The following is a 23150-nucleotide window of genomic DNA, read 5'->3' on the forward strand; positions in this document are numbered from 1 at the left end:
CATACGTCTTCTGCAGGGGCCATGGGTTCAATCCCTGTTCTGGGAACTAAAGAGGGAAAGCTTGGAAAGGTAGATATCATTTGAAAAAATTATAAAACAGAACTGAACTTTGGGTACATGGTATATTTTAAGTGATCTTTTTTTTTATTAGTGTAGCCTGGGATCTAGATACCTTTTTTTATCTGTAACTTATTCTGAAGTAATATACACATACAAATGACACTCAGGCATTTGCTTAAAACAAATAAATCTGTTTGGTGGCAGTCCTTAGGAGCAGACAAGTAGCTACTCACTTAGGAAAATAGGCTTTGTGACTTTATGTGACCTTGAAGATTTCTGCACCAAAGAAAGTATCACTGAGGGATTTGTAAGTGACTATTTGGGCATAACTATCAAGACCTGATTGAGTACTAAGGAGAGGCGGAAATTTCTCACCATTCAGAGTACAGAGCACTCCAAACTGCTTTTTATCAAGTATATGTTCAGCATTACTGTGGGGTCAAAATCTTTGGTTTCACAAGTATTTAACTCAAGGGTGAAGAGTGTGATGCTGTTAGGGATATAGATAGAATCTTGACCCTATATATAATTTACCCACACTGCCATTTCCAGCTTGCAAGACCACTTCTCAGGCAAATTGGCTGAGAGGGTTCAAGACCCAGGAGGATGATTAGCTGCTAGGAGAGGGAACTGTGTGATAGTGGTCATGTTTTTGTCTCCACTAAGAGACACAAATGCACTTACTTGCCCTGTGGTACATACTGGGGAAATCTACCAAAAATCTTAAATATTTCTGTGATGATGGCACAGTCAAAGCTCTAACCTCCAGAGAGAACATACACTGTTCATGACAGTTAACTTACACACAAAAAAACAGAATCTATACCTGAAAATAAATATATGCTGTAAACTGAGCTTGAGTGAGGATCTAAGAGCTAGAATGTCAGATTAATTTTCTCTGGAATGTTTATTTTGTTACTCATAATTCAGAACTCTGTGACAGTTATTTCACAATTACACAGCTACTACTAAACCTTAGGCATGTATTTTTAAATTAATAGACACAATATTTGTTTTTTCAATTTCCTTCGGATGAGTCTGAGGACATCTCTACAAAACATGGGATTTCCTGGGAATCAGGGGCCATTTCCAATATTTTTATACTTCACTAAATCCGAAATTCACAGGAAGTTTGGCAGAGGAGACATTCTAAGGTCTTAAGCAATTGATGCCTAAATCAAAGAATTTATAAAATGGCACGACGAGAATAATCTAAACATATTTTACCCTTTGAAACTTTTGCTGCGTCACAGGAGGTAAAATGTGTAGAATATGTGATAGAACTTGGGTCATATGCTGCTCAGATATAATGCCCTCGAAATTTCCTCATTTAAAAATCTCATTTAACAGAGGAACTAGGTGATTCACAAAATTAAAATAACCAACTTTGTGCCTCACATCAGTGTTTTTCTCCTGCTGTGTACCAAAAGGCATGTAAGAACTACCTGGTGTTCTTACCAGCGAAGGGCTACCAGCGTCACTGCCAGCACTGCATCGTAGCCTTCCCTCAGTGAGTCCTAGAGCGGCCTTCTCTGAAATGATCCTACACAATATGGCGGCTGCCCGGCTGAGGTTACAGTTGCTCCTGATGTCTGAATGGCTTTAGCGGGGTTAATGCGGCAAGATTTTCTTTGAGATTCAACTTTCTTTTCCCCATAAGTGCGCCACCTTCATCAGTAAAAAACATCTGATCAAACCATCAAACTATGGAATTTTCATAGAGACATGATCAAAATAAGAGAATGAATGGTATCTTCTAGTAACTCCTAGAAAATACTATTAATAATATTCCTTACAGTGTTTCAGTGGTTTTATGTTCTTGTTTGGGCTTCATGTAATATAGATGCATGTCTTTTTGCAAATAGATATGGAAAAATGTACCCAAATGGGAGTGCAAATAAAAATCACTGGAGCTGTTAAAACAGTAACTACAAAGCAGATGCTGTCATAACACTGAATCAGCATCTCTGGAAGTTGAAATGAATACATGAACTTAGAATCTGAACACTCACTTTTCAACGGGAATGAAGGAAACAAATTCTCTTCAGAAATGTCAGAGGGAATTTTAGATGACTCGTGCGGGACACACAGATACATCTAAAGAGCACTGGCGTTCAAGGTCCTTGCATTAAACTGTCCTCCTAAGCCATCATCTGGAGTAAGAGTCCTTCCAAAGCACCTTCTTCATCGCTCCCTTCACATCCCTGTTCCTCAGCGTATATATGAGGGGGTTGGTCATGGGGATAATGACAGTGTAGAAGAGAGACATGAACTTGTCCTGATCCTGGGAGTCACTGCTGATGGGCTGATAATATACATAGATGGCCGTGCCAAAGAACAGGGAGACCACCGTGAGGTGGGATCCACAGGTGCCAAATGCTTTTCTCTGCCCTGCAGCGGACTTTATTCTTAAGACCACCCTGACAATCCAACCATAGGAGAACACAATCAATGCAACAGGTGTGAAAAGAATGACACTGGCAAAGAAGCTGGCATACACATTCATAGTGGTGTCAACACAGACAAGTTTGAGAAATGGAGGGATCTCACAAAAGAAGTAGGCTAATTGATTTCTTCCACAACGAGGTAAAAGGAAGACAAGCACTGTGTGCAATAAGGAGTTGGCAAAACCAGTGAGCCATGAAGCAGAAGCCATCAGGTCACACAGACCGGGGTGCATGATTACCGTGTAGTGAAGGGGTCTGCAAACAGCTGCATAGCGGTCAAATGCCATAACTCCTAGGAGAATACATTCTGTACATCCCAATGCCAGAGAGATGAAGAACTGAACTTCACAGCCACCAAAGGAGATGGATTTGTCTTCTCCGCTGAGATTAAATAGGAACTGGGGAACGATGCTGGTTGTGTAGCACATGTCCAGAAAGCTCAGGTTAGAGAGGAAAAAGTACATAGGAGTGTCAAGACGTGGGTCCAAGTAGGACAATGCAATGATGGTTGTGTTTCCCAGCAAAGTGAGGATGTAGAAGATCAAAAGGACCACAAAGAGGACGAGCTCAAGTTGAGGTCTGTCAGAGAAGCCCAGTAAGATAAATCCAGTGAAAGAATTTTAATTTTTCTGTTCCATCCTTTGCTAGCACATGGCTCCTGTCAAATCAAGCATTTAGCAATTTATTAAAGGTATCTTCCAAACAAGTGCAGAGATAAAGAGGAAAATTTGTCATGTTCAAAGACATGGTCATGTGGTTTATATGCAACTATTTGAATAAATGATGTACCTATTGAAATTGAGCTCTATACTATCACAAAAAGTTATATAGAGAGTTATATATTGATAATTAATATAAGAAAATAATAAATAATAATAATAAAATCAAATAATGATCCTTGGTTTGCACCAATCATACATATAAAGTGCCTTTTTCAGATTGAGTTTAATAGGATTATAGTATGATCATTATATATGTACATTTTAGAGAAAGTGGGAACGAGGGAAGTCAAGGGAGAGGGATCAGAAAGAGTAAGAAAGATGTAGACAAAGGGAGAAAGTTTATTTTAAATATGTATTGCATAATTCTACATAACTGGATATGCACATACATCACATGTAATAGGGGCTTCCCTTGTGGCTCAGCTGGTAAAGAATCTGCCTGCAATGCAGGAGACCTGGGTTCTATCCCTGGGTTGGGAAGATCCTCAGGAGAATGGAAAGGCTAACCAATCCACTATTCTGGCCTGGACAATTCCATGGAATATATAGTCCATGGGGTCACAAAGAGTCAGACAGGACTGAATGATTTTCACTTCACATGAAATAGAATAATACAAAATAATCTCTAAAATGCATTCACATATAGAAATTTATGAGCTAGAATGTACTTGTACAAAGGATTATATTACATTCAAAGTATCACTATGATACTGCCTCATGTAAACATTTGGGCAGAATAGTTAGTCGACTCCTACTACAGGATATTAGTGAATGCTATATCCTGGTCTTTTTGTATAATACTAAAAAGTAAATTGCTCAGAGCCTGAAAAATCACCTTCAATTATACTGCTTAACTCTTGCCCTTAAGATACCTAAATTTACTATACCAATATAACAAGAACTCCAAAAATATATTCACTGTGCATAGTCAGTTCATGGGCTTTCCTCTTGGCTCAGTGGTAAAGAACCGCCTGCCAATGCAGGAGACACAGGAAACATGGATTCAATCCCTGGATTGGGATGATAGTTTGAAAAAGAAAATGGCAATCCACTTCAGTACAGAAAATCCTGGTGGGATAGCGTCCATAGGGTCGCAAAGAGCTGGACATGACTTAACAACTAAACAGAAGTAGTCAGTTCACAGTAGAAGTTCAAAATCCAGTGACCTGCACGTACATTTTCTTTCTGTTGATTTCATTTTCACATGTTACCAACAACTAAAATGCCTGGAATTCCTATAGGAGACAGGATTATTCACTATCAACATTTGAATGGCAATGAAGAACATATAAATGAGGAAGAAACGGATCAATCACAATCTCAGAAATAACACTTCTAATCAGTATGGACAGGGTTTGGCCAGGTTGGGGAGAAGAGCCTGAAATGGGAATTTCTTTGCTGTTTATTGAGTGAATGTCCTCAAGACAAAAAGAATCCGGGAAGAAGAACAGAGCAGACAAATGTGCTAAACAAGGATTGATCTCAAATGGAATAGCATGAACCTGATCCCACAGAAAGCTGGAAAATGACTCTCCAAATAGAACTATCTGCTGGTAAAAATATTCTGTCTTCACTTACACAATCAATGCTACCTGAGCATTTCAGGTGGGGCAGAGAGAACTGAATTTTAAATTTCACTTTAACTCAGGTAAATTTAAATACCTAGTCATTTAAATGAGTCTAGTTACTACTATACAGAATAACAAGCTGTGGAGCATGCATTGTATCAGATGCAGTCCCACCTTAACAAAAAGGCAGCCTTTTCTATACCCCACGAGCCTGTCATTGACTGCAAGCTGCCCCAAACACATTCAGGAGACCTCCTGGCAATGTGGCTCCGATTCAACTGATGGCAATTTTCTGAAGAAGGAAAGAGCTCTGAAGCTATCAGTCAACACTCATGACAAATACGGTGTGGACTGGTGCACCAGCCAGTAGAAAAGATCTGAGCTGACACTGGAAGCATTCATACAAAACGTAGAGTCCATTCATAAGTGCGTGCCAGGATGGACGGACACTCACCAGTGTACATTACACAGCACCTTGTCATTTGCCTAATTTACTGATAAAGTAAACATTCAGATCACCTTGTTTGACCCACGTTTCTCCTCTCAAATTGGTATTTCTCCTCAATTGAAGAATGATCATTTTTCATTACCAATAAATTAAAAAATACATTGACACAATAACCACGAAATGGACATTCATTGTTGTAACTGCAAAACTAGCATATGGAAAAGTAAACATGTTCATTTCTTTAAGAAAATGAACATTTTAAAACGACAGATATTGACCATACACTTTAAGAAACATTCTGTAATTTCACAGAAAATAGGGAGCTGAGGAAAAAGTAAAAGTATAGTCTAATATTTTCACATTCACATATATGCTATTATTCAATTACTGAAGGACTTGTTTTACTACAGCCAAAAATCTTGTATTTCAATTTTTCCATATATACATACTGAGACATAATGAATATACTACAATAGGATGAAATGTCTAAGAACAAAATGTTGGCTTCCATAAGGAACAGTTAAGTTCTTAAAGTTGGTGAATTTTTATAGGAATTTCTGTTTCTTTTGCCAGCTGACATGTAGTTACTCGATGTAACCTTTAAAGAACACTTGCAACTGAAAACAACCTAACTTACCAATTCCTAAAGTGCTACAGAGATCAAGTTCCAGTCCACTCAGTTTTATTTACCTTATGTGAGTGTCCTAAGCTCATTCTCTACCTCATTTCCAAGTTCCTGCCTTTAATACAGTACTGGGCATAGGAACCTGGGTATGTAGACTAAGGACACAGGTTGTATGAAATGAGTACATAAGTTGACTCTACCAGCATTGGAATATCCTTAAGTTTTCCTTAAGCAAGAAGATGCTTTCTTTTTTCTTTTTTTATTATTATTGTTTTTATTTTATTTTTTAACTTTACAATATTGTATTGGTTTTGCCATATATCAACATGAATCCGCCACAGGTATACACGTGTTCCCCATCCTGAACCCTTAACTTCAAATACCTTCACAGGGTACTGAAGATCGGCATTCTGTCTAGCTGGTAGGATGACATAGGAAGGCAATTTCAAATGCTCAGGATTCCTTCTGAATATAATGCCTGGCTCTGTGACAGAGAGCTCATTATGAAAGCATGAGATTGGTATGAAATGGCAGTAAAACTGGTCTGGTGAAAACTGTTTACCTAGCTGATGTCTCTGAGGAATGGATGTCCTATACTGTTAATTAGCTGATGTCACCTTGCTGCCCAGAGATGACAATCCTCGGGGAAAATGAATATCAAAGAGAATCCAAGAGAATACCTAATCTGCCTCTTTTGTAACTTCTCATAAATGACAGAGGTCAGATAACTCCCTAGACTTTGCAGTTATCTTAGCTCTCCTCTTTTAATGGCTTAGGTATTTTACTAAACACTTGAGATTTTTTCACACAATTGCAAAAAAAAAAAAAAAAGCATATATAAATAAGAACTCATTCAGTTACTTAACTTTAAATATAAGTTAATTTTCACCTAATATTCATAACTTAATATTCATAACCTAATATTCATAATTTTCACCTAAAATTCACATAATATTCATTTTAAAATTCTTTTTTTCTTTGTTTTATAATTAAATTTATTTATTTTTAATTGAAGGAGAATTGCTTTACAGTATTGTGTTGGCTTCTGCCAAACATCAATATGAATCAGCCATAGGTATACCTATGTCCCTTCCCTCTTGTGCCTCCCTCCACATCCTACCCCACTAGGTTTTACAGAGGCCCTGTTTGAGTCCCTGAGTCATACAGCAAATTATAACCAACTTCTAAAAGATCACAGAGTTAAAGTTTAGGCAGATTCTAACCTCTAAGATAATATATTAAACGGCAAAACCCACATTTTACTCCCAAGCTTCTAATGTGGCTAAGGAAAAATATCAAGTCTTCTATGACATTGTTCAATTGCTATCAGAGAGTTGCAATAATTTACTTAACCAAACAGAAAAACTATTGACTTTTTAAATGGAACTTTCATGGTTTTCTACAGTTCAACTCATCTTTCCATTTATAATGCACATGATTGAGTTAATTGAGATAGCTATAATTGCTAAAGTAAATTGAAAGAAACTTGAAGGGTATTGTGTGTTTTGAAGTTTGAAGATCAATCAATTTCAAAACAACTTATACACTTGACTATACAAGGGAAAGGCAGGAATACTTAACATCTGTCTATGGAAGGCTTTGGCCTAACCAGCAAATGCAGCTTCAAAAATATAAAATCTCTTTTCCCACTAGAATACATTTTGTTTCAGAGTAATAGACCACTGCTAGTTAGTAGTATAAGCTATCTCAGAGAAAGCTATTTAGGTTTGAAGCATCTTGGTTTTCATATATTATTAGTCAGAAAAGCACAGAGAACTTCGATAATTAACTTATATTTTATAGCCAGCCATTTCCCATATAAGCATAAATTCATTTTTTTAATAACATTCTACCCATAGAGAGAAACTATCTCTTCTTTAAAATAGTCTTAATTAGAATTTTCTCAGTAATCTCACCACTATTTAAATTCCAACATAATATTTATAAGGAGGCTTAGGAAAGACCAATATGGCATAGGGTGTCCAGAGATGGAGAGAATCTGCTGCTGCTGCTAAGTCACTTCAGTCGTGTCTGACTCTGTGCGACCCCATAGACAGCACCCCACCAGGCTCCCCTGTCCCTGGGATTCTCCAGGCAAGAACACTGGAGTGGGTTGCCATTTCCTTCTCCAATGCAGGAAAGAGAAAAGTGAAAGTGAAGTCGCTCAGTCGTGTCCAGTTGTTTGCAACCCCATGGACTGCAGCCTACGAGGCTTCTCCGTCCGTGGGATTTTCCAGGCAAGAGTACTGGGGTGGGGTGCCATTGCCTTCTCCAGGTGAGAGTCATAGACCTGCTATTAACACTTCTTCCTGGTTCAATCTTGCTGCTGCAACTATTAATTGGCAAAATAATGTTGGATAATAATTTGACATTATATAGGAATGCTTACTTGAAATTACATGCTTTTTTTTCCTATGCTGTTTTTCAAAATTCTTGTTTTACATTGGAATATAATACAACAAAAGCAAGATCTTATTTTTTTTTAAAGACTACGAATGAGGATTCAGCAAAATAATTTCATTATTAAAGACCCTATTAAGAGGATAATAAGATAAGCTACAAAATGGAAGAAAATATTTTCAAACTGCTTATCATAGAAAATACTCATATCTAGAATGTACAAAGAACTCTCAAAACTCTACAATAAGAAAATAACTCAATTAAAACGCATTTCAAGCAGATAACTCGCCAATGTAAATATACAGATGGTAAAGATATCTTTATGAAGCATGAAAACATGTTTAGCACTACTAATCATCAGCAAAATGCAGACTAAGACCATGAAGACATATCACCACCCACCTACTAGAACAAAAATGAAAAATATAGGAACAATACCAAATGTTGGTGAGATTGCAGAAAACTTGAATCACTCATACATTATTAATGAGAATATAAAATGATGCAGTTACTTGATAAAAGACTTGGCTGTTTCTTTAAAAACTGAGCATGCACTTGCCATACAGCCCAGTAATCATGCTCTTGGGCATTTATGGCAGAGAAAGAAAAATTTATTCCACACAAAAACCTGTGCACAATTATTCATAGCAGCTTTATCTGTAACAGGAAAAAGCTGAAAACAACTAAAATATTCTAAACAAATGATGGTACATCTATACCGTGGAATACTACTTGGCAATAAAAAAGAATGAACTATTGATACACACAACATCTTGGATGAATCTCAAGGGTATTATGTTGAATGAAAATAAGTCTATGTTAATAGGCGAAATATGATCCCATCTATATAACACCTATGAAATAACAAAACAATAGAGACAGAGACAAAATTAGTACTGCTCAGGAGTTAGGGATGGTTTCACAGAGAGTTCAGGAGAGGGGATGCTTCCCTAATAGCTCAGTTGGTAAAGAATCTACCTGCAATGCAGAGGACCCGGGTTCGATTCCTGGGTTGGGAAGAATCCCTTGGAGAAGGGAAAGGCTACCCACTCCAGTATTCCAGCCTAGAGAATTCCATGGACTGTAAAGAGCAGGGGGTCTAAAGAGTTGGATGCGACTGAACAACTTTCATTTTCAGAGGAAGGGAGGGACTAGAAGTGACTATAAAGGGGTATCACAAGGGAGATGTGTGTGGTGATGGGATAAATCCATATCTTGGTTGTAATGGTAGCTAAAGGAATTTACACAGGGAAAAATTTACATAGATCTAAACACACACATTGTACCTATGTCAGTTTCCTAGTTTTTAAATTGTATTATAGCTGTATAATGGGCTTCACTGGTAGCTCAGCTGGTAAAGAATCCACCTGCAAAGCAGGAGACTCTGGATCAATTCCTGAGTTGGGAAGATCCCATGGAGAAGGGACAGGCTACCCACTTCAGTAATCTTGGGCTTCCCTGGTGGCGCAGAGGGTAAACAAACTGCCTGCAGTGCAGGAGACCTCAGTTTGGTCACTGGGTTGGGAAGACTCCCTGGAAGAGGGCATGGCAACCACTCCAGTATTCTTGCCTGGAGAATCCCCATGGACAGAGGTTCCTGGTGGGCTACAGTCCATGGGGTTGCAAAGAGTCAGACACGACTGACCAACTAAGCACAGCACAGCATAGTTATATAATATAAAATCATTGGGAGAAAATAGATCAAATGTATCCAAGACTTCTCTCTACTAACTTTAGACTTTCCCATCAATCTGTAATTATTTCAAAATGAATAGTCTAAAAAGAAAAAAGACTTGGATAGAACAACAACTAGAGAATGAGAAAAAGAAGGAGACAGAGACACAAAGCAACAAGAATGGCAAAGAGAGAGAAAAGGAGAGAGGAAGCTGCCCAAAAAGGGAGAAGATTCCTGTTCACTCATGACGTACTGGTTCCAGATCTCCTCTCCTCCCATGGGCACAATGAATCTACAGTTTTACACAGAACAACTCCTTCAAAAAGAAATGCAGAAACTAGCTGGGTGAATCCTATACACAAGGTGAATAACAAAAACCCCATACTAAAGTCATTAGAAGATAAAAAAATAAATCCTTAGAAGAGACAGAGACAAAATCTCTACATAAACCCCATCCTTGGAGCCACAATATACAATCAGGAGGGACGTCATCACTGCCAGTTTCTCCCTGGGAAACAGTGTCCCACACCTGGCACCTTATCTTTGAAGACTTCCACCTGAGACATGACCTCCAAAACATAGAGCTCTGAAAGCCAAAGAAGATTGTCTCCATGAACTCCATGAGGCTATGAGGAACTGAGAAACTGTTCTTAACAGGCTCACCCAGGCTCACTGTGGCTCATGACTCACTCATGACTCCAGGGAACAGCACAGAGTCACAGACTGAAACCTCCAGCTTGTCCCTGAAAGAAGCCTATTTCCTTATGTTAAAAGCTAAGACTTCTAACATATATCTCGGGGTCAACTGCAATTCTCCCCAAACACCTGAGAAGCCAACAGGTGCCATCATTGTGCTCTCCCTCTGTCCCGCCCCAGGTCACCATTGTCTATTAAGGAGCTTGTGCACCTGTGCGGCCACCCAGCTTTTGTGGCTGCTGCCAGAGGTCACACTCTTTATCCTGTAGCCCAGGCCCCCTCAAGGGCTTGCGTTCCTGGGTCCAACAGGACAGTAGTAAACTAAGGAAAGGCTCCTAACTGGCTGCCTGTGCCCTCCCCCCACCCCACTTAGGGCTCAATGTGGAAGGACAGACAGAAACTCGCGTTTCCCACTCTTCTCCTGAAACAGGTGAGACGTAACAAGCAGGAAGGCCAGGGATCTCCAAATGGAGGAAATAGGCTGCAAGTGCCAGACGGTTTTTCTCTCTCCCTTAAGAGGCAGGACTTCCCTGGTGGCTCCGACTGTAAAGCCTCTGCCTACAATGCAGGAGACCCGGGTTCAATCTCTGGGTCAGGAAGATCTCCTGGAGAAGGAAATGGCAACCCACCCCAGTATTCTTGCCTGGAAAATCCCATGGAAGGAGGAGCATGGTACGGCTACAGTCCATGGCGTCGCAAAGAGTCGGACACAAGTGAGTAACTTCACTTTAAAAGGCAGGAGGAAACAAACTACAAGTGTCAGACTTTTTTCTCTTAAAATTCTCTGTTGCCATAATGACACCTCTTCCACCTGAACTTAACTTTCTTCAAACCTTGAGCTAACCAATGCATTTTTCTTATAGAAATGTTTTTCTTAAGCTATGTTAATGAAGCCATGTATTTGCTTTGCAATTTGCCTTTCTTCAAAATGGTTCCACCTAAGACTAACTTTTGGCTGATAATCGCTCAACAAACCAGTATTCATATCAATTGTTTTATGGCTGAGGGATGACACACCTCCTGTCATCCTATCTCAAAAATGCATATTGTGGGAGAGGGGCCTGGTGAAACTCTGTCAGCCTTCAGGTGTCTCTATTATCTGATCAACAGCTTTCTAACAGACATAAAACATAGAGCTAAAGACTAGTAGGGGGGCCCTCTCTGTCCCCATTCTGATGTCTATCTCAGAAGTTTTCTATCTCCCTTATTATACTTTAATCAAATTCTGCTATACAGAAGCTCTTGAGTGATCAAGCCTGGTCCCTGGTCCCAAAGTTAAATCTTCGGCGATCACAAATCTGACATCATTCACCGTAAGCTATCAGCAGTATACTTACATATCTGAAAAGTTATTCCCTGATGGTTCAACTTCCAATCAGCCTCCATCTAGATGCTGACTGAGATCCTCCGCTTTAGAACATTAAGAGGTCTTGGCAACCCTTCAAATGCTGGGAGCCGCTAAGAATAAGGTGGAGCAGAAATACTCCACCATTGTTGACAAACAACACCCCTGCCTGAGAGAGAAAGCAGGGGACAGGGACAGCGGAGGACAGAGAAAGACTCTTCTTTAAGCCACTGGATTTTCAGGGTCTTTCTTATAGCAGCTTAGGCTTTAATTCAACTAACAGAGTTTTCCTCTCACATCTCTGGATTTTCCTCCCAATCTCATGAAGAGTCTTAAAATTCTCTATTACCCAATCATTAAATATTGAGCTGCCTCAAACCTTGGTCTTCAGTCTTCTTTCTCTAAAATCTCTCCTCATGTAATGTCCATTCTTTTGGTTCCCAGGAGTAATGACCATTAGCAGTTGCCAGAAAATAAAATAGAATCTGGATAATAAACTCTAACCTTTTTTTGGTCTTTTCCTTGGTGCTTAGTCTTGTTTCACTTTCTCATAGGGTACCTGGTACAGAGGCACCGTGCCCCAAACTTCAGCTCAGGGGACTGTGTGCAGAAGTGCTGCGAGTGACAAATTCTAGATGGCGGCAGCAGGCGTGTGCAGAGACACTGCACCTGGCACTGGGGTGTGGAGCCACAGACAGGGCAGCGGCGCCTGCCCAGGGAGAACCCTGCGACCTGCTTCCCAGTGATGAGAGACCCCAATCACGCAACCTGAGGATGGGCTGTCCAGCAGAGGGCATACTCTGGATGGTGAGCTCCCATGTCTCCATTTTATGACTAAAGGATAAAACTTCCCTTTGTTTCTACTTTTTTAAAGTATTTATTTATTTTTATGTATTTATTTGGCTGTGCCACATGTTAGTTGAGGCATGCAGGACCTAGTTGCCCAAGCAAGGATCAAACCCAGGTCCCCTGCACTGGGAGTGCAGAGTCTTAGCCACTGGGCCCCCAGGGAAGTTCCTTCCTTTGCTCCTGATCGGAACTCCATCTTGTTCTATTGGCAAGATCAACACCCAGCAGAAGGACCATTTTTAGGACCCAACTTCAAAGCGTTGGTAACAGTTGCAAATATCTTTGACAAAGTTTGTATTTATGATCCAGATGATTTTTATAGGCCCCCAGACTCTATGTCATTGCTTAGGCCTTCCCAGAAAAGGGAACTTGAAACAAAGGTTTGTGAACAAGCAATTAATGGAGAATGAGATACAGCATCCGGAGTGAAAGAAAGGGAACAGAAGAGGAAGAAAAGCGGGCTTGTCAAGGATACATTATCAAATTGGCCGTTAGTATGGAGTAACTGGGTGCTCGATCACATTTGTCCCCCTAAAGCTTGTCCTAGGAGACATCCAATAGATCCCTAGCCCAGGAGAAGAAAGGAAAAATAATCTGCTTATCAGCTCCCATTTTCCATTAGTCAAATCTTCACTCTGAATCTGACCAGTCCCATGTAGGGCCCTTCCTGGTGACAGACCCCTCTGTGTCCCCACTTACTGATTTGTTCTCTTTGTTTTATAATGCTGGGCCATGCTGCGTGGCATGTGGACCTTAGTTCCTGATCAGGGATGGAACCCTTGACCTCTGCAGTGAAAGCGAGGTCTCTTACCTACCGAGCCAACAGGAAAGACCTCCCACTGATTGGATTTTTTCTTTTGTTTTTGCTGTGCTCGGTCTTTGTTGTGGCTCTTCATTGCTCCATGCAGGCTTTGTCTAGCTGTGGTGCAAGGGCTTCTCATTGCCGTGGCTTCTCTTGTTGGGGACCACAGGCTCTAGGCCATGCCGGCTTCAGTAGTTGTGGCTCATGGGATCTAGAGAGCTGGCTGGGTAGCTGTGGCGCATGGCCTTAGTAGCTCTTCATCATGTAGGAACTTCCTGGACCAGGAATGTAACTTCTATTCGTTGCATTGGCAGCAGGATTCTACCACTAGACCACCAGGGAAGGCCCTACTTTTTGTTGACTGGGAAAGAGGAAATAGACTGTGACCTCCTAGACCCTCCAAGTGGAACAAAGAACAGACCCTAACAGTTACTATTTATGGAGGTAAAGAATGCACAAAGAGAGACAGGACAGTCAAGCAGGAGAGTAGCCATAATTTGAACAATTAATGGGTCACAAGAACTTGGAAATCGGCCTTCCCCATATGAACATTCCAGGCCATCCTACTGGAAGACAAGACACCAAATCAAGGAGATGGAAACCATGCCAACTGGAACAGTCTTGGATCAGGAAGCCCTAAGTCAACCCAGAAGCTAACTGCTGGCATTTGAGTGAGTCCAGCCAAGACCTGAAGAATTGTCTAGCTAAGCTTAGCCCAAATTGCCAATGCACATAATTGTGAGATAAATTAATGGTTGGTGTTTTAAGCAACTTAATTTTTGAAGTGATTTGTTATATAGAAAAAGCTCATCAATTGTAGGTGCCAATTTACCTGTTGGCATCAGAATACATGTGTTGTAGAAGTAGCAATTTTTAGGAAATGATAAAATGTTAATATTCCTTACAGTGTTTCAGTGGTTCCCTGTTCTTATTTTGGCTATGTTGTCATATAATAATTTCACATATCTTTTTGCAAATAGATGATGAATAATGTACCTAAAAGGGAGTGCAAACAAGAAAAATCCTTGGAGCTTTAAAAAAAAATAACCTCAAAACAGATGCTGTCAGAACACTGAATCAGCATCTCTGGAAGTTGAAATGAGTACATGAACTTAGAATTTAAACACTCACTTTTCAAAGGGAATGAAGGAAACAAATTCCCTTCAGAGTTGCCAAAGCAATCTTAGATGGCTAATGGGGCACACACATATATCTGAGTAGTTCTGCTGTTCAAAGTCCTTCCATTAAACTGTCCTCCTCAGCCATCATCTGGAGTCAGGGTCCTTCCAAACCACCTTCTTCATTGCTCCCTTCACATCCCTGTTCCTCAGCGTATATATGAGGGGGTTGGTCATGGGGATAATGACAGTGTAGAAGAGAGACATGAACTTGTCCTGATCCTGGTTGTCGCTGCTACTGGGCTGAAAATACACAGAGATGGCTGTGCCAAAGAACAGGGAGACCACTGTGAGGTGGGATCCACACGTGCCAAATGCTTTTCTCCGGCCTGTAGTGGACTTTATTCTTAACACGGCCCTGACAATCCGACCATAGGAGAACATGATTAATGAAACAGGTATGAGAAGAATGATGACACTGCCAAAAAAGGTCATATACACATTCATGGTGGTGTCAACACAGGCAAGTTTGAGAAATGGAGGGATCTCACAAAAGAATTGGTCTAATTTATTTCTCCCACAAAGTGGTAAAAGGAAGATGAGCACTGTCTGCAATAAGGAGATGGCAAAACCAGTGACCCACGAAGCAGAAGCCATCAGGGCACACAGACGGGGGTGCATGATTACTGTGTAGTGAAGGGGCCTGCAAACAGCTGCATAGCGGTCAAATGCCATAACTCCTAGGAGAATACATTCTGTACATCCCAATGCCAGAGAGATGAAGAACTGAACTTCACAGCCACCAAAGGAGATGGATTTGTCTGCTCCACTGAGATTAAATAGGAACTGGGGAACGATACTGGTGGTGTAGCACATGTCCAGAAAGCTCAGGTTAGAGAGGAAAAAGTACATCGGGGTGTGAAGATGTGGGTCCAAGTAGGACAATGCAATGATGGTTGTGTTTCCCAGCAAAGTGAAGATGTAGAAGATCAAAAGGACCACAAAGAGGACTAGTTCAAGTTGAGGCCTGTCAGAGAAACCTAGCAGGATAAACCCAGTGAAAGAACTTCCATTTTTCTGTTCCATCCTTTGCTAGCACAGGGCTCCTGTCAAACCAAGCATTTAGCAATTTATAAAAGGTATCTTCCAAAAACGAGCAGGGTTAAAGAGGAAAATCTATCATGTTCAAATGCTTTGCCATGGCATTTTATATACAACTATTTGAATAAATGATGTACTCATTGAAATTGATATATCTTAAATCAATTAGTTCTATACTATTCACAAAATGTTATATATTGATATTCAATACAAGAAAATAAAATAATAAGATCAAATAATGCATCTTAGTTTGCATCAATCATAGATACAATATGTCTTTTCTGATTGAGATTAATAGGATTGAATTATGATCATTATATATGTAAATTTTAGAGAAAGTGGGAATGAGGGAAAATCAAGGCAGAGTGATTAGAAAGAGTAAGAAAGATGTAGACAGAGGAAGAAAGTTTATTTTAAGTATGTATCTCACTATTCTACATAACTGTATGTGTACATACCTCACATGTAACTGAATAATAGAAAATAATCTCTAAAATGCATTCAGATATAGAAATTTATGAGCTAGAACATATTTATACAAAGGATTATATTATATTCAAAGTATCACTAATAGTGCTTCATGCAAACATTTTGACAAAATTTTTATCTCTCTACTCCTAATACATTATATTTGTGAATGCTATACACCAATATTTTTGTATAGTAGTAAAAAATAAAATGTTGAGAGTTTGAAAAATCACCATTCAATTATAGTGCTTAACGCTTGCCCTTGAGATAACTAAAATTATGACACCAATTTAATAAGAACTCCAAAACTTTATTCACTGTGCATAGTCAGTTCATGAGCTTCCCTGATGACTCACCAGTAAAGAACCTGCAGGAGATGCAGGAAATGCTGGTTCAGTCCCTGTTTTGGGAAGATACACTGGAGAAGAAAATGGCAACCCACTCTAGTACAGAGAAGCTGGTGGGTTATAGTCCATAGGGTCGTAAAGAGTCAGACATGACATAGTGACTAAACCACAAAAACAGTCAGTTCACAGCAGAAGTTCAAAATCCAGTGACCTGAACTTACCTCTTCTTTCTATTGATTTCATTTTCTTATATTACCAGCAACTAAAACACCTGGAATTCCTAAAGAAGATATGGTTAGTCACTATCAACATTTTAATCAAGATAAATATTTTCTAAAGATATCCAGCTGTGTAATCTGCACAAAGTATAATGCTTTACAACACTCCCTATGATATTAATAATTAAATAGATGCTATGCTATGCTATGCTAAGTCACTTCAGTCATGTCTGACTCGGTGTGACCCCGTAGACAGTAGCCTACCAGGCTCCCCGTCCCTTGGATTCTCCAGGCAAGAACACTGGAGTGGGTTGCCATTTCCTTCTCCAATGCATGAAAGTGAAAAGTGAAAGTGAAGTCGCTCAGTCGTGTCTGACTCTTAGCAACCCCATGGACTGCAGCCTACCAGGCTCCTGCGTCCATGGGATTTTCCAGGCAAGAGTACTGGAGTGGGGTGCCATAAATACATACAAACACAGATGCACTGTCAATGCAGTGACAGGTCAAAGATCGATAATACTAAAAGTATTAGTAATACAAGAGAAGAAATAAAGAAAAGCACATTTTGGTGTTATACAAATCTAAGAACATCCATTTACATTAAGTTAATTTTACATCTGCACCTTTCTGGGAGCTATCTTAAAACATTACTTATAGGGGAGGAGCCAAGATGGCGGAGGAGTAGGACAGGGAGAACACTTTCTCCCCCACAAATTCATCAAAAGAGCATTTAAACGTCGAGTAAATTCCACAAAACAACTTCTGAATGCTTGCAGAGGACATCAGGCACCCAGAAAAGCAACCCAACTCTTCGAAAGGAGGTAGGAAAAAATATAAAAGACAAAAAAAGAGACAAAAGAGGGAGGGATGGAGTTCCATCCCGGGAAGGGAGTCTTAAAAAGAGAGAAGTTTCCAAACACCAGGAAACCTTCTCACTGCCGAATCTGTGCCGAGCTTTGGAAGCACAGAGGGCAACGTAACAGGGAGAAAAAAATAAATAAACAATTAAAAATCACAGATTGTGAGCCCTACGGTAACTCCCCCAGCGGAGAAGCAGCGCAGACGCCTGCACATGCCATTAGCAGGCAGGGGCTGGGCAGGGAAGTGTGGCGCAGGCTGCGTCGCTTAGAGTAAGAATCTGGCCCGAATGTCCTGAGCGCTATCTGAGCGAACTAATTTGGGCTAGCAAACCAGACTGTGGGATATCTACCACGCGAAAAGCCAGCCCTAACCTAAGACACCGCCAGGCCTGCGCACGGAACAAAGGACTGAGCAGAGATAGCCGGCTGCAGACCTTCCCCCTCTGGTGACAGGAAGCCAGAGCTGGAAGGGGGCAATCACAGCCCCAGAGAGACACTATCTATAAAACTGTAAGCAGGCTTCTTTGCTAACTAAAACTTCTTGGGGGTCTGGACGGTCAACATCTGCCTGAGAAGGTGCACTGGTTTTACACCCAGATAACCGAGTGGCAGGGAGGCGATAAGTCGCAGCATTGGCGCTCGCCAAACACCTCATCACCTGAGCTGCTCAGATCTGGGAAGGGCACAAAACGCAGGCCCAACCGAGTCTGCGCCTCTGAGGACTACCCGAGTGCCTGAACCTGAGCGGCTTGGACCTGGGAGCTCAGCCCAGGGCCGGCCTCTGATTGTTCCCAGCGGAACAACCTAGAGCATGAGCAATGTGGGCAGGGAGGCTACACGCACCGTGAGTGGGGGCAGACCCAGTGTGGCTGAGGCACTGTGAGCGCACGCCAGTGTTATTTGTTTGCAGCATCCCTCCCTCCCTCCCCACAGCGCGACTGAACAAGTGAGCCTAAATTTAAAAAAAAAAAAAATAGTGTCCTCCACCGTCCCCTTTGTGTCAGGGCGGAAACCAGACACTGAAGAGACCAGCAAACAGAAGAAGCTATAACAGAGGGAAACGCCTTGGAAGCTACAGGCCATAGATTAAAACCCTGTGGTTACTACGGACTACATAGGAAGGGGCCTATAGATCTTGAGAAATATAAGCCAGACCAAGGAACTAGCCAAAAATGAACTGAACCCACAATACTCACAACAAAACCAGAGAAAGACCTAGATATATTTTTACTATTTTTACGATCAATCTTTCTTTTTTTTTTTAATTTTTTTAAAAAAAATTTTAAGCCCTCTATTGTCCTTTAATTTTCACTTTTATAACCTACTACTTTGAAAAAAAAAAAAAAGACCCTATTTTTTTTTCTTCTTCAGCAAACTTCATATGTATATTTTATAATTTTTTGACCATATTTTGTTTTTTTTTTCTTTTTCTTCTTTTCTTTAACATTGTATTTTTGAAATTCCAAACTCTACTCTAGATTTTTAATTTTAGCCTTTTGGTATATGTTATCAATTTTGTACCTATAGTTTTTTTTATAATTTCTGTGACTTTTTTTTTTCCTCTGTTTCTTTCTCTTCTTCTTTTATATAACACCTTATATCTGCAATTCCAAACTCTATTCAAGATTTTTAATTTATGCTTTTTGGTATTTGATATCAATTTTGTACCTGTATTTTCTTTATAATTTTTGCGACATTGTTTTTGTTGGTTTGTTTGTTTTCTCTCTTTATTTTTCTTCTTCTTTTTTTTAACATTGTATTTTTGAAATTCAAAACTCTACTCTAGAGTTTTAATTTTTGCTTTTTGGTATTAGTTATCAATTTTGTACCTGTAGTTTCTTTATAATTTTCACGACCTTGTTTGTTTTTCTTTGTTCATTTTTTCTCTCTTTCTTTTCCTTCTTCTTTTCATTAACATCGTATTTTTGAAATTCCAAACTCTACTCTAGATTTTTAATTTTTGCTCTTATGTATTTGTTACCAATTTTGTACCTTTAAGAACCCAATCTTCAGGACCCATTTTTCACTAGGGAGCAAGATTACTGGCTTGACTGCTCTCTCTCCCTTTGGACTCTCCGTTTTCTCCACCAGGTCGCCTATATCTCCTCCCTAACCCCTCTCTACTCTACCCAACTCTGTGAATTTCTGTGTGTTCCAGACGGTGGAGAACACTTAGGGAACTGATTACTGGCTGGATCTGTCTCCCTCCTTTTCATTTCCCGCTTTTATCCTTCTGGCCACCTCTGTCTCCTTCCTCCTTCTTCTCTTCTCTGTATAACTCCGTGAACATCTCTGAGCGGTCCAGTTGTGGAGTGCACATAAGGAAGTGACTACTGGCTAGCCCACTCTCTCCACTATTGATTCCACCTCATCTAATTTGGGTCACTTCTAACTCCCTCCTCCCTCTTCTCTTCTCCATGTAACGCTGTGAACCTCTCTGAGTGACCCTCACAGTAGAGACACTTTTCATCTTTAACGTAGATGTTTTATCAATGGTGCTGTATAGAAGGAGAAGTTTTGAAACTACTGTAAAAATAAGACTGATAACTGGAAGTAGGAGGCTTAAGTCCAAACCCTGACTCCAGGGAACTCCTGACTCCAAGGAACATTAATTGACAGGAGCTCATCAAACGCCTCCATACCGACACTGAAACCAAGCACCACACAAAGGCCAACAAGTTCCAGGGCAAGACATACCAAGCAAATTCTCCAGCAACAAAGGAACACAGCCCTGAGCTTCAAGAAACAGGCTGCCCAAAGTCACCCCAAAACCATAGACATCTCATAACTCATTACTGGACATTTCATTACACTCCAGAGAGAAGAAATACAGCTCCATCCACCAGAACATCGACACAAGCTTCCCTAACCAGGAAACCTTGACAAGCCACCTGTACAAACCCACACACAGCAAGGAAACGCCACAATAAAGAGAACTCCACAAACTGCCAGAATACAGAAAGAACACCCCAAACTCAGCAATTTAAACAAGATGAAGAGACAGAGGAATACCCAGCAGATAAAGGAACGGGATAAATGCCCACCAAACCAAACCAAAGAGGAAGAGATAGGGAATCTACCTGATAAAGAATTCCGAATAATGATAGTGAAATTGATCCAAAATCTTGAAATTAAAATGGAATCACAGATAAATAGCCTGGAGGCAAGGATTGAGAAGATGCAAGAAAGGTTTAACAAGGACCTAGAAGAAATAAAAAAGAGTCAATATATAATGAATAATGCAATAAGTGAAATTAAAAACACTCTGGAGGCAACAAATAGTAGAATAACAGAGGCAGAAGATAGGATTAGTGAATTAGAAGATAGAATGGTAGAAATAAATGAATCAGAGAGGATAAAAGAAAAACGAATTAAAAGAAATGAGGACAATCTCAGAGACCTCCAGGACAATATTAAATGCTACAACATTCGAATCATAGGGGTCTCAGAAGAAGAAGACAAAAAGAAAGACCATGAGAAAATACTTGAGGAGATAACAGTTGAAAACTTCCCTAAAATGGGGAAGGAAATAATCACCCAAGTCCAAGAAACCCAGAGAGTCCCAAACAGGATAAACCCAAGGCGAAACACCCCAAGACACATATTAATCAAATTAACAAAGATCAAACACAAAGAACAAATATTAAAAGCAGCAAGGGAAAAACAACAAATAACACACAAGGGAATACCCATAAGGATAACAGCTGATCTTTTAATAGAAACTCTTCAAGCCAGGAGGGAATGGCAAGACATACTTAAAATGATGAAAGAAAATAACCTACAGCCCAGATTATTGTATCCAGCAAGGATCTCATTCAAGTATGAAGGAGAAATCAAAAGCTTTTCAGACAAGCAAAAGCTGAGAGAATTCTGCACCACCAAACCAGCTCTCCAACAAATACTAAAGGATATTCTCTAGACAGGAAACACAAAAACGGTGTATAAATTCGAACCCAAAACAATAAAGTAAATGGCAACGGGATCATACTTATCAGTAATTACCTTAAACGTAAATGGGTTGAATGCCCCAACCAAAAGACAAAGACTGGCTGAATGGATACAAAAACAAGACCCTTACATATGTTGTCTACAAGAGACCCACCTCAAAACAGGGGACACATACAGACTGAAAGTGAAGGCCTGGAAAAAGATTTTCCATGCAAATAGGGACCAAAAGAAAGCAGGAGTAGCCATACTCATATCAGATAAAATAGACTTTAAAACAAAGGCTGTGAAAACAGACAAAGACGGTCACTACATAATGATCAAAGGATCAATCCAAGAAGAAGATATAACAATTATAAATATATATGCACCCAACACGGGAGCACCGCAGTATGTAAGACAAATGCTAACAAGTATGAAAGGAGAAATTAACAATAACACAATAATAGTGGGAGACTTTAATATCAAAGTTTGTGTTTTTAGGAAATACATTGCTTTATTGCCAGACATGAATATATTAAAATTCATGGGACACCACTGCCGATGGTAGAGTTTACAATTTCATAAGATTTAATTCTTCCTTTGATTTCTTTCTGATTCTTATTTTATTTTATTTTTTTAATAGAAATGTACTTATTTTAATTGGAGGTTAATTACTTTACAATATTGTATTGCTTTTGCCATACATCAACATGAATCCGCCACAGGTATACACATGTTCCCCATCCTGAACCCTTCTCCCTCCTCCCTCCCCGTACCATCCCTCTGGGTTGTCTCAGTGCACCAGCCCCAAGCATCCAGTATCATGCATCGCTTATAAGAATGTGATCTGTGGTATCCACAACAGAAGTATATATAGAAAAAAATTTATAACAGAATTATAAAATTTTGACAGATAGTCTAAATGTGCAATGACGGGATATGTTCATACCTGCTCAGAAGAGCAAATACAACCTATGGCTCTGTCTCATGAACATATATACAAATACTGACACATTCATCCTAGATGAACTGCTGGAAAACTTTTCTAAATGCACCTAATAAAAGAAGCATTCACCAAAGTTAAGGGCAAATATAAAATGTTAATTCATCAAAGGAAAACACCAATAGAATAATGGACCAGTGTAATAAAACAATGATATATTTTATCATCATATCAATAAGGCAATTGATATAAGATAAAATCCTGTCAAGATGAAGTGGTTCAAGCCCTGTGCAACTATACAGAATAATATTATTATTATATTATTATAATAATATAATCATTATAATATATATAATTATATATATTATATCATTATAATAATAATAATATTCATTTATTATAAAAAGGATGCTGAATGGCCGAGTATCGGACAGGTATAAAATGAATGATTTTAGGTTGAAAAATTTAATATCAGACAACAACAAACAAAAGTAACACCAACTAAAACAGAAAAAAAGAATACAATTGTCT

The 23150-nt window shown here is 39.6% G+C and overlaps 1 protein-coding gene, 1 long non-coding RNA gene and 1 pseudogene across 2 annotated transcripts; 1 reads left to right on the plus strand and 2 right to left on the minus strand.

Annotated features, from left to right (window-relative positions):
• Nucleotides 1–2209: 2209 nt before the first annotated feature.
• On the minus strand, nt 2210–3145 carry LOC129645631 (putative olfactory receptor 2B8; annotated as a pseudogene).
• An 8034-nt stretch (nt 3146–11179) lies between these two features.
• On the plus strand, nt 11180–14531 carry LOC129645632 (uncharacterized). The gene is made up of 3 exons (XR_008711459.1): nt 11180–11354; nt 12541–12793; nt 13955–14531. It is a non-coding gene; the product is annotated as an uncharacterized LOC129645632 (long non-coding RNA).
• A 371-nt stretch (nt 14532–14902) lies between these two features.
• On the minus strand, nt 14903–15987 carry LOC129645628 (putative olfactory receptor 2B8). The gene has a single exon (XM_055570920.1). It carries the CDS (start codon nt 15839–15841, stop codon nt 14903–14905), a length of 939 nt encoding a protein of 312 aa, XP_055426895.1. The 5' UTR covers nt 15842–15987.
• Nucleotides 15988–23150: the final 7163 nt, after the last annotated feature.

Source organism: Bubalus kerabau, chromosome 3, assembly GCF_029407905.1.
Source record: "Bubalus kerabau isolate K-KA32 ecotype Philippines breed swamp buffalo chromosome 3, PCC_UOA_SB_1v2, whole genome shotgun sequence".
Classification (NCBI taxonomy): domain Eukaryota; kingdom Metazoa; phylum Chordata; class Mammalia; order Artiodactyla; family Bovidae; genus Bubalus; species Bubalus kerabau.